We start from the raw sequence: 12,821 nt of genomic DNA, 5'->3' as shown, positions 1-12,821 counted from the left end.
CCTTCATAATGTAACTTCTTGTCTTCTCATTGATGTTTCACAATAAGTAATATGAACAAAAACAATAACAGAACTATAAACGTTCACTGGTACTGGCAGACTTGAACCCAAAAGCATGACAATGAGACAGTCAAGAGTTACACGGAAAGTTGAGTTTACTTGGGAACGTCAAAACCAGGCGATCTGTCACTAACAAATCCAAAAAGGAGGTATGCAGAATATCAAAGGTCTTATTTTTCAGTGTACAGCTGCAGTATCTGCATGCTTAAACCATCATGGAATGCTCTGCTGACTTGCCAGAAGATGGAGCTGTTGACTTAATTTTGTCCAGGATAGAAATGAAGTAAAGCAGTTGAGATGACAAGGTGTACAAAATCATGGATGAGTTAGTGGAACACTTTTACCCACATCTCAATAATTACAAATTAGATTTATTTTCACACATTTCAGGTAGAGAAGATCTGTTCACTTTTACATTAAAGTACAGATGGATGCCTTTTAGCTGCTGATTTACACATTTTTCAACAACCCTTTCTGCCACTAGAGGTATCTGTTTTGCCTCTCTGCACAGTGCACTTTTCTCTTTCCCTCCAGGCAGCTCCACACTCCCACCAACATCCTCCTCCTCTCTCTGGCTGTCTCAGACTTTCTCGTGGGCCTCCTGCTGATGCCGGGAGAACTCATTCGAAAAACATCCTGCTGGTTTTTTGGTGACATCATGTGTTCTCTTTATAAGTATTTGTCCTACATCATTACTTTTGCATCAGTAGGAGTCATGGTGCTCATATCAGTTGACCGTTATGTTGCTATTTGTGACCCTCTGCATTACACCTCCAGAATTACTGTGAATAGAGTGAAACTCTTTGTTTGTCTGTGTTGGCTCTGTTCCGTTTGCTACGGCAGTCTCGTTGTGAAGGATGACCTGACTCAACCAGGCAGGTATCATTCCTGCTATGGAGAGTGTTTGTTTGTCATTGACTTTATTGCAGGAACTGTTGACCTTGTGTTAACCTTTATTGTTCCAGTTACTGTCATCGTAGTTCTGAATGTGAGAGTATTTGCTGTGGCTGTGTCTCAGGCTCGTGCCATGCGCTCTCACATTGTAGCTGTCACACTCCCGCTTTCAGTGACTCAAACAGCAAACAAATCTGAGTTGAAAGCAGCCAGGACTCTTGGTGTTCTTGTAGTTGTGTTTCTAATCTGTTTCTGTCCATACTACTGTTTCACTCTTGCAAGTGAAAACATGACCAATTCTTCAAATGTATTCTTTGTGCTGTTTCTGTTCTTTTTTAACTCATGTTTAAACCCTGTGATCTATGCCTTGTTTTACTCCTGGTTTAGAAAAGCAGTTAAACTCATTGTCACTCTTCAGATACTGCAGCCTGGCTCCCGTGAGGCCAACGTACTTTAGAGATGCTGTGGAGTGACTGAGATCAGACTTGCCCTATGGAATAATAAATTAATATAATCACGTTGTTCAGTGAGTGAATTATCAAATACAGAGAGTGAAAAACATGCTTTCCTGTCTTTAAGTCAAAATTTTGTATGAACAACAATTGAAAGGCCTGTGCCACACATTCAGCTTTTGCTTGTCTGTGTCATGTCATGGGTTTTATTGTATGACTGTTGTGTATATGTCCTCTCTGACGCTGATGCATTTTATGAAAGAGTCATAAGCACCATATACTGTTTCTAGGTAATCGCAGAGTTTAATGTAAGCTTTAAATTCACACGTGAAGTACACTTATGACAAGTCTTTTTTCTTTTTTTCTATTTGTTGTCAAATAAAGAAAAACATCAACTGTTTTGCATTCAGATAAAACTGTCAGTACAAAAAGATCATGCTCCCTTGCAGCTCAGGGACTCTATTGATTTTTGACAATAAGTAATAAAACTGGCCAAAAAAAACACCAAGAGACAATAATTCCCCCCATATATACACACTTTGTGCTTCAGAGGTTAACTGGACCTTCTACAAAAACTAAATATACATGTATACGCAGATAGGAGCTAGTCTAGTGATTAGAAAAAGTTAAATATAATTATCAATATTAATACAATTTATATTAATAAATTATTAATATATTTTAATAATAACAGGGCACCAAATTACATTGGTACATAAGCTCAAAAGACATTAAAATTGCTATCAAATGTAAATAATTATCAAAATAATTATTCATTATATTGAATAATATGATTTAATGTATATTAAATCATCCTCGGGGCACCACTCTTTGAAACAAAGAGAAAATGATAGCACATTAATGCAGTCTCATAGATAAGTCTCATTAAGTATACTGAACTATCAATTTGGAACTTTGATTAATAATTCAATTAATAATTAAAGCTGCGAGCAGCGATGAATGGGCAGTCGCCCAACCTCACTGGTCAGGGTTGCTGGCGGGACGCCGATCGACGCGGCCGGGCACCGTGAAATCGAAACTCTGACGAGCGCCATGACGCCTGCCACAAGACTCTACGACAAAAGGTTCATGAGTTATGAAAAGGGGCGGGGCTAATGTGTTGGGGGCGGGCATAACCTTAACCAATGAAACAGGAACTCTCTGCTGAGTGATATGACACGTCCCCCAAGACTCTACGATAAATGGTTCATGAGTTATAAAAAAGGGTGCGTGGCTAATGTGTAGGAGGCGGGGTTAACAATACCAACTTAACAGGCACTCTCTACTGGGGGATATGACACCTCCCACAACAGTCTAGCACAAACGGTTCATGATTTATGAAAGGGGGCGGGGCTCATCTGTAGGGAGCGGGGCTAACCTTAACCAATGAAACATGAACTCTCTGCTGAGTGATACGACACCTCCCTCAAGAGTCTAGCACAAACGGTTCATGAGTGATAAAAGGGGGCGGGGCTTATGTGTAGGGGGCGGGGCTAACCTTAACCAATGAAACAGGAACTCTCTGCTGAGTGATACGACACCTCCCTCAAGAGTCTAGCACAAACGGTTCATGAGTTATGAAAGGGGTTGGGGCTTATGTGTAGGGTGCGGGGCTAACCTTAACCAATGAAACAGGAACTCTCTCCTGAGTGATATGACACCTCCCACAAGACTGTACGACAAATGGGTCATGAGTCATGAAAGGGGGCGTGGCTAACGTCTTGGGACGGGGCTATAAGTATATTTTTGCATGTACATGTCATCAGGACTGGACCATCATCATACCTGAGAAATTTGGGGCTGATCGGACTATGTACAGTTGAGTTACAACAACTTCCTTTTTCATTGCGAAAGGCTCAAAATGGCCGCCACGCCACTGTCAGATCGTTCAGTGAAAACTCACCATTTTGATAACTTTTCATCCTCAAGGTCTTAAGATGGTTCTGACCAAATTTCTAGTCGATCTGATTAAATCTGTAGGAGGATTTCTTTTAAGTACACAACCTATAAATCGCCAAAAAAAGGGCGAAAATCGCATATTAAATTCAAGATGGCTGACTTCCTGTTGAGTTTTGGGCAAAACTCCCATAAGCTTTTTTGTTTGTCTTCACATGTTACATCTATCTGCCAAATTTCATACATGTAGGTGAAACCGTAGCGCGGGGCTCAACTTTTTCAACTCTCTAGGGCTAGCGAGCCATTTTGCAACAGCCAAGCCTGAGACCCTTAAAATATCAAATTTTTCACCGGGTCTGATAAGTGTGCCAAGTTTAACAACTTTTGGGGCATGCTAGGGTCGTCAAAAAGGCGATTCATCCGAGAAAAAAAGGATAATAATAATTCCTTCAGTTTCAATAGGGCCTTCGCTGGCCCGACGTTGTCGGTGCCCGGGCCCTAACTATAACCAAAATAGATAGTAAAGGTTGAAGGATATTGGAGTTTTTGACACAGCAGCGGTTGGCATTATTCACTCTTGTACAACATTAAACAGACCAGCAGGTATAATCCACAATCATTCATTTACAAGATAATAAAGGTTTAAAACACAATATTAATCGAACGAAATAACTAAACAAACCAAACACTGTGTGTGTGTGTGTGTGTGTGTGTGTGTGTGTGTGTGTGTGTGTGTGTGTGTGTGAGAGAGAGAGAAACAAAGACAAGAAGGCTACTTGTCTCAAAATGTCTGCAGGTGCCTACAGACAATATGGCGAGCGCTGTAAAACTACAAAGATGGCTGGATCAAAGATGGCCGCCAACATGTTACCACATGGCCTATTTGTTCTTCGGAGCACATGTGCTCAGGAATGACAAAGGGGGGTGTGATGTGGGGGTTGAGATTATCTGAATGCGTATGTTTATGTTTAAAACTAATTCACAGTTTCTGTATGTGATCTTAATGTGTGTGAGATAATGCAGTGGGTTAGAAAAGATGGTTAGTTTGCATGCGAGACTTTGTCTATGTGAAGCATAAACTCAACACATCAGATGTGGCAAAGCCAGCTACCCAAATATCTTAACTACAAATACTATCAAAACAATCAAACTCAATGAATAAAATTAAACATATCAATACAGGTACATTCCAGAAATCAAAGTTGAACAGTCTTGCTCAGTCGGTGCAATTGATAATGCTAAAGTAAGCCCAGTACGTTACCAATCCATGGAGGAAAAGGTTGCAATTCCAGGTTCAGTACGTGAAGAGTTGGGATGAGAACGTATTGGGTGTAGACACATGTCTGTTCCTCCCTCATCTATCTGCATACAGGAGACATGAGGAATTAAAGATAGTGACACGATGTCTGCTGCTGCATTTACAGGCAAGACGGTGGTGATGCTTTCATGGACCTCATCACCTGCTTGGCTCTTTCCATGTCGGCGTCATATGGAACAGCCCTCCATTTTTGGAAGGTCTGGCAGCAGAGAGGGCCGAGACAGGATGTCACAGCTTTTTAGCTGCCATCCAATGACTGGTTTCTCATCCACCCGAACAGTTTTACGAGGAGTGGCGACGAGACTACGCCACTGCACAATCACGGAATGGATGGACAGGACACCCAGACTGGGTTATTTTCTCCAGTTCTACAGCTTTCCTCCAGTGTTCATGGGTGTGAAAGAGGTAAGTCTATACTCCCAGGATGATGGGAGTTTTCAGACCTATTTTGGATCTCTGCGTCCTAAACGTGCATTACCATGAAGTCGTTACTGGAACGGGTTCAACCAGGCGATTGTTTCAATGCCATCGACGTTAAGAATGTATATTTTCAGGTCGAGGTGGCTTTGAAACACAGGCCTTCCAGGGATAGCATACAAGTATAACTGAGGTCACTCGCTGAAAGGGGTGTAAGATAGCAGACAGCGGTATGTCTTCCATACTGTTCGGTCCACACGTATTCGGGTAGGCACGTCCTGATTGGTCTGTTACATTTATGCAAATTTTCAGTGGCCGAATGCGTGCTTGTAATTGGAAGAGAGCATTTCCCACAGAGTCCAGTAGAGGACTCCATTTGTGCTTATGGAACTAGGGTTACAATATCGTAACCATCATTTTTCCATGCCGTTCTGTTGATTGTCTAAACACAGCTTAAATTACTTAAAAAAGGGCAAAGGGTAGGACAAGGGAAAGGAAACATGGCTAGAGAATAAAGAAGGGGAGATATGAGAAAGAGACACTGAGAGAGAAATGGGTGGAGAGTTAGAGTTGCACAAAAAATGATGAAGATGATGGTGTGATGTGCAGATTTAGTGAGGAGGGGCATCAGAGTCAAACAGAGACTGAGAGAAAGAGGATGGGAGGACTTAAGAGAATGTGAGAGAGGTTAATCAGTTATATGACTCAGGTTGGTTCAGAAAGCTGCCAGAGCTGCAGCTATCTGCAGATCTCTGAAGATGGAGGTTGAAGATGGAGCAGAGCTCTGCTTTCCACAACTCCTGAACACCTCCTGCAAGAAGCCCACCTCTCCTTGGCCCGAAGCTGTGCTCCTTCAGACTTTGCTGTCCACCATCTCTCTGCTCACTGTAGCTCTCAACCTGCTTGTCATCATCTCAGTCTCACACTTCAGGCAAAGATTACATTTTCAGCAGAACCTACAGTTATATATATATATATATATATATATGAACATGTACAAGAAGAATTGAGTTAGTTATGAATAATGCTGAAATTTGTCACACTAGATGTCTTCTCCCGACAAAATTCCTTGATTTTTTTGAACAATGACTGTATAGTTTTAATTGCCTGACCTTTGCTTTTCCTACTGTGACAAGTCAAACTGCCTGCTCAGAAAAAGGATTATTGGTATGGCAGATAAGAAAAATGTAAATATCTATGTAGATTAGAAGAAAAATTGTCTTTGAGGTAGTACTGAACAGTGTTGCACCTTGGAACATTAGACTTGTATTCTGCTTTTCTTTGTACAAAAAGGTCAATTGTGATTTTGACACCTGAAACCGTGGTCAATTGTCCACACTTAGCCATGTGGTAGCTACAGATGTGGTAGATCAGGAAGCATTCAAAATCATAACCTTTTTTGGGGAATACTTGTTTGGGTTGTTTTGTCATTCAGATATGAGGACTTGTTGGGTTCATGTTACTTTTCTCTTTCCCTCCAGTCAGCTCCACACTCCCACCAACATCCTCCTCCTCTCTTTGGCTGTCTCAGACTTTCTCGTGGGCCTCCTGGTGATGCCGGCAGTATTCCTCCTGAAGACATCCTGCTGGTTTCTCGGTGACCTCATGTGTTATTTGTATAATTATGTGTGCTTCATCATTACCTCTGCATCAGTAGGTGTCATGGTGCTGATATCAATTGACCGCTATGTTGCTATTTGTGACCCTCTGCATTACACCACCAGAATCACTGTCAATAGAGTCAAACTCTGTGTTTGTCTGTGTTGGCTCTGTGCTGTTTCCTACGGCAGTCTCTTTGTAAAGGATGACCTGACTCAACCAGGCAGGTATAATTCCTGCCACGGAGAGTGTATGGTTGTCATTGACTATATTGCAGGAGCTGTTGACCTTGTTTTAACCTTTATTGTTCCAGTTACTGTCATCATAGTTCTGAATATGAGAGTATTTGCTGTGGCTGTGTCTCAGGCTCGTGCAATGCGCTCTCATATTACAGCTGTCACACTCCAGCTTTCAGGGGCTCAAACAGCAAACAAGTCTGAGCTGAAAGCAGCCAGGGCTCTTGGTGTTCTTGTAGTTGTGTTTCTAATTTGTTTCTGCCCATATTACTGTGTGATTCTTATAGATGGAAACTTGACCAATGCTTCATACACATTATTTGTGCTCTATGTGTTATATTTTAACTCATGTCTAAACCCTGTGATCTATGCCTTCTGTTATTCCTGGTTTAGAAAAGCTGTTAAACTCATTGTCACTCTTCAGATACTGCAGCCTGGCTCCCGTGAGGCCAACGTAGTGTAGAGAGGCTGTGGAGTGACTGAGATCAGAGTTGCTCTATACAAAAAAATGAATACGTTCATGTTGTTCAGTGAGTGAATTATCAAATACAGAAAGTGAAAAACAAGATTTGCTTGTCATAGATTTCATTGTATGACTGTTGTGTATTTGTCCTCTCTGATGCTGCTGCATTTTATGAAAGAGTCATAAGCACCATATACTGTTTCTAGGTAATCACAGAGTTTAATGTAAGCTTTTTCTTTTTAGCTTTTATTTGTTGTCAAATAAAGAAAAAGATCAACTGTTGTGTGTTCAGGTAAAACCGTCTGAATGAAAAGATCATGTTCCATTTCAGCGCAGTGACAAAAGGAATTGTATCATTTCAGTTTAGTGTAATTCATATCGATCTCTTTAGCACATTTCTTTTTTTTACGACAATTACTTTTCACATTGTCCCAGTCACACTCATAAGCACCATGACGGCATTTTGGTAAGAAGTTAAACAACAAATTCTTCTAAAACACATGGAAACATATAGTGTAAAGTGTAGTACATAGGAAGTTAAAGTTACACAAATATAGTAAAATGATATGTGAATGAAATGATGTTATGGGCAATTTAAAATTAGGTTCATGGTTATTCATTAAATTCCACATAAGCATGTTAATTTGTTATGAAGTGACATAAAACACCATAATAAACACGAGACATGTCCATAATTTAACTTCATGTCTCTTTATTGATTTTTGACAATAAGTAATATCACTGGCCAAAAAAACCCACCAAGAGACAATAATTCTCCCTACATATTCACAATTCTAGCTTCAGAGGTCAACTGGACATGGATCAATGTTTTATTACCACAACAGCAGGACATCAGCTTGACGTTGAGGTCAGAATTAACCAAAAATGGAACCCAAATTATGCTTATTATGTACATACTGAAATAGACAATGTTAACACTTCGCAAGGTGTCCGAATGACGTAACTTAGTTAAGAGAGAAATTCATGTGTTAGAGATGATAAAGGGCAAAGCAGAGCAGAATGAGCTGTGTGGGTGAAGTATTGTCACTTGTGTATCTGCATGGAATATGGTTGAGTGTGGGTTGAGAGTGGCATCGGAAGCATCTGGATGGGTGGTGGAAGTGAATGCACATATAGTCTACCCCGACAGAACATATGCACTAAAATGTATAAGCAGAAATAGTAAAGGGGGACGTGTGTGTAGGACAATTCCCTGGAGTATCTCGGGGATGATGAAAAACCAAGAGGTGAGCGACGGGGCTACCATACAAATTACCCCGGCGATCCCAGCAGTTACAAAGGTAATAAATAATAATAATAATAATGATAAGGGAGCTAATAATGGAGCTGCTACCCCAACAATGAACTTAACTGCCCAATTAATCACGGGGAAACAAATATTACGACTTTTTCTGTTAATATAATCAAAATCGTTCCAACAGTTACGCCGTAAATAAATCACTCTGCCCATAGTGTTAACCGTACAGCTATTCTCAAAACAGTAAAGTCTGAGCTTAAGATAAATGATACAACGCTGAGTCAAGCAGAAACTTCAGACGCAATCACAACTGCTAGCACTCCAACCTTAAGAGCTAATTTAAGCATTATTACAACTGCTATCACTATGACTCCAAGAACTAGTCTAAGTGAAGTAATAACTACTCCAGCATTGACTCAAGCAACGATTCCAAACGATGTTAGTACTAAATCAAGCCCTCCGTTGGTAACAACAACTGGAGCACAAGCAGGCACGATGACTAATGCAACAATCCCTAATGTAATGATAGCCAATTCGACTATCATCTCTAAGTTAAAATTGGATGAAGGAACTACAGAAGTAGTTGACGATAACTATGAGTATGATAATTATGACAACAGTGACAGCTATTATGACCCAGAGGGGGGACTTGCCAAACCAGTGGATGATGTAGAAGAAGCGCAGAGCAGATTTAGGCCAATGCAGAGGAGTGTTAGAATAATGGAAGACAAATATTGGGAGCAAGCTAATCAAAATGGGTGGTATAAATGGGCATGGTACTCTGTAAAGGAGATGACATCTAGTGAATGCATAATGTGTTCAGAAGTCCCAACATCAGGGTGTCTACTGCTTGTCTTTCGACCCCTGCGAGGTAAGGCCATGGCTCTAACCAGTTCAGTTGCTTATAAACTCGGTTGGCTGGGGATCCTTACTTCTCCGCTGTTGTGGCCTAAGTTATAAAAAAGTAGGTTGTCTGCGGCGACTAACGTGTAGCTGGTCAGGATCAGTGTGGTTGGGTCGATGTTATGTCGCAGCAGGGTTTGCATTCATCGGACTCCAACCACTGTTCCCATCAATCACTGTGAACAGAGTCAAACTCTGTGTTTGTCTGTGTTGGCTCTGTTCTGTTTCCTACAGCAGTCTCTTTGTAAAGGATGACCTGACTCAACTAGGTAGGTATAATTCCTGCCACGGAAAGTGTGTGGGTGCCATTGACTATATTGCAGGAGCTGTTGACCTTGTTTTAACCTTTATTGTTCCAGTTACTGTCATCATAGTTCTGAATATGAGAGTATTTGCTGTGGCTGTGTCTCAGGCTCGTGCCATGCGCTCTCACATTACAGCTGTCACACACCAGCTTTCAGGGGCTCAAACAGCAAACAAGTCTGAGCTGAAAGCAGCCAGGGCTCTTGGTGTTCTTGTAGTTGTGTTTCTAATTTGTTTCTGCCCATATTACTGTATGATTCTTACAGGTGAAAACTTGACCAATGCTTCATACACATTATTTGTGCTCTATGTGTTCTATTTTAACTCATGTCTTAACCCTGTGATCTATGCCTTCTTTTACTCCTGGTTTAGAAAAGCTGTTAAACTCATTGTCACTCTTCAGATACTGCAGCCTGGCTCCCGTGAGGCCAATGTACTGTAGAGAGGCTGTGGAGTAACTGAGATCAGAGTTGCCCTATGGAATAAGAAATTAATATGTTCATGTTGTTCAGTGAGGGAATTATCAAATACAGAGAGTGAAAAACATGTTTTCCTGTCTTTAAGTCGAAATAGTGTACGAACAACAATTGAAAGGCCTGTGCCACACATTCAGCTTTTGCTTGGTTGTGTGATGTCATGGGTTTCATTGTATGACTGTTGTGTTTGGTTCCTCTCTGACGCTGATGCATTTTATGAAAGAGTCATAAGCACCATATATTGTTTCTAGGTAATCACAGAGTTTAATGTAAGCTTTAAAGTCACGTGTATAACACATATGACAAGTCTTTTTTCTTTTATTTGTTGTAAAATGAAGACAAACATCAACTGTTATGCATTCAGATAAAACTGTCCGAACAAAATGATCGTGCTCCCTTTCAGCTCAGGGACAAAAGGGGTTGTATCATTTCAGTTTAGTGTAATTCATATTTGATCTCTTTAGCATATTTCTTTTTTTTACAACAATTACTTTTCACATTGTCCCAGTCACACTCATAAGCACCATGACGGCCTTTTGGCAAGAAGTTAAACGACCAATTATTCTAAAACACATGATAATCAGATTCAACACCTTTTATCATTGCCATTTTTTTCCTATGGAACCATACAGTGTAAAGTGTAAAACATATGAAGTTAAAGTTATGATAAAATAATGATATGTGAGTGAAAGAATGTGACGGACTGCATTTTAGAATGATTTTTTATTACGTTTAAGGTTATTCATTAAATTTCACATAGCATGGTAATTTGTTACATTGTGACATAAAAAATAATAAACACAAGAAAGGTTCGTAATGGAACTTCATCTCCATTTATTGATTTTTAATGTAATGTGATGTTATTTGGACTAGCCAACAAAAACACCAAGAGACAATAATTCCCCCCATATACACAATTATAGCTTCAGAGGTCAGGAGGAGGTGGACGGGAATTTTGGATCTCTGCGTCCTAAACCTGCATTACCATCAAGTCGTTACTTGAACTGGTTCAGCCAGGCGATTGGTTCAATACCATCGACTTAAAGAATGTATATTTTCAGGTCGAGGTGGCTTCAAAAGACAGGCCTTCCAGGGATAGCATACAAGTATAACAGACTTCCGTTCATATATGCCCTGGTCCCCAACACCTTCAGCAGATGTGTGGACATGGTGCTCCAGCCGCTGTCCGATGGAGACATGCGGATTTTGGTTTATCTCTAAGACCTTAACATCATGGGCAACTCCAGAGAAGGTGCTATGTTGCACAAAGCACAGTTGATCTTACACCTATTCAAGTTGGGGTTTATGATCAACTGGAAGAGGAGCACCCCCCTGCCACACCAACAGGGGGAGTATCTGGGGGTTGTGCACAATGCACACAGGCTGCAGGCCACTCTGTCCGAAAACAGACTTATGGCTTTTCTGCAGGCCGTTTGCAACCGTGGCGGGGTGTAACAGTGACGGTATTAACTGTCATGCAAGTGCTGGGGTTTAAGGCAGCTGCCCATCCAGTGGTACCGCTGGGGTTCCTACATATGCTTCGAGGACGGTGTGGCTAGGTAAAGCCCTATCCAAGAAACACCTGGTGGGATGTCTTTATGAGTGCATCTCCCGAGCATATTGGCAGGCGGGAAGAGTCCCTCCCACTGTGGTCTCCCTGATGACCCAGGGAATGTGGTGTGCAGGTTTTTTACTGCTTGTCTTTTGACCCCTGCAAGGTTAGACCATGTCTCTAACCAGATCAGTTGCATACTAATTGGGTTGGCTGGGGACCCTTACTTCTCCGCTGTGGTGGCCTACGTTATAAAGAAGTAGGTGGTTTGCGGCAACTAACCTGTAGCTGGTCAGGATCATTGTGGTTAGGTTGAGGTTATGTTGCAGCAGGGTTTGCATTCATTGGGCTCCAACCACTGTTCCCATAGAGTCCAGTAGAGAACTCAGTCTGTGCTTATGGAATTAGGGTTACAATATCGTAACCACAATTTCTTCCATGCAGTTCTGTTGATTGTCTAAACACGGCTTAAATTGCTTTAAAAAAGGGCAGAAAGCATGGGTAGAGAATAAAGAAGGGGTGACATGAGAGAGAAACTATTTATTTATTTATTTATTTATTTATTTAGCGAATGCAAAGTCCTCGAGCCAGGTGGTTGCCTTCTGGTCTGCTGTATGGAGGGTGACTAACCCTCCTTTTAGACTGTGGAGCGGGCAAGCTTCAATGATATGTTCCATTGTTTGCACCCCTCCATAAGCACACAATGGGCTTGGGCTGTTGTCCCATTTGTGAAGGCTGGCAAAGCAGGGGCCATGTCCGGACCTGAATCTATTGAGGGTTGACCACTGTATCCTTGGCAGGTTGGCGCCAGGGACCTGTTGGGTGGGGTCTGACATCAGATGTTTGTAATGGACATCCTTGGGCTCCAATTCCTTTTCCCAAGCTAATTGGGTGGTGAAGTCGGCTGGTAAGGTATTATTCCAAATCGGTCGTCTAGATGGGAGACGGGCAGTGGATGGGTTGAAGATGTCTGCATGAACTGGTAGATGGGGAG

The 12,821-nt window shown here is 41.4% G+C and overlaps 1 protein-coding gene across 1 annotated transcript; it reads left to right on the top strand.

Moving 5' to 3' along the window:
• Positions 1–338: 338 nt before the first annotated feature.
• Positions 339–1,447, top strand: LOC141782042 (trace amine-associated receptor 5-like). Its single transcript, XM_074658054.1, has 2 exons — positions 339–343; positions 595–1,447. The coding sequence occupies exons 1-2, from the start codon at positions 339–341 to the stop codon at positions 1,409–1,411; spliced, it is 822 nt and encodes a 273-aa protein (XP_074514155.1). The 3' UTR covers positions 1,412–1,447.
• The last annotated feature ends 11,374 nt before the right edge of the window (positions 1,448–12,821 follow it).

Source organism: Sebastes fasciatus, chromosome 14 (assembly GCF_043250625.1).
Source record: "Sebastes fasciatus isolate fSebFas1 chromosome 14, fSebFas1.pri, whole genome shotgun sequence".
NCBI classification, from domain to species: domain Eukaryota; kingdom Metazoa; phylum Chordata; class Actinopteri; order Perciformes; family Sebastidae; genus Sebastes; species Sebastes fasciatus.
This window is presented reverse-complemented; position numbering and strand designations above follow the sequence as displayed.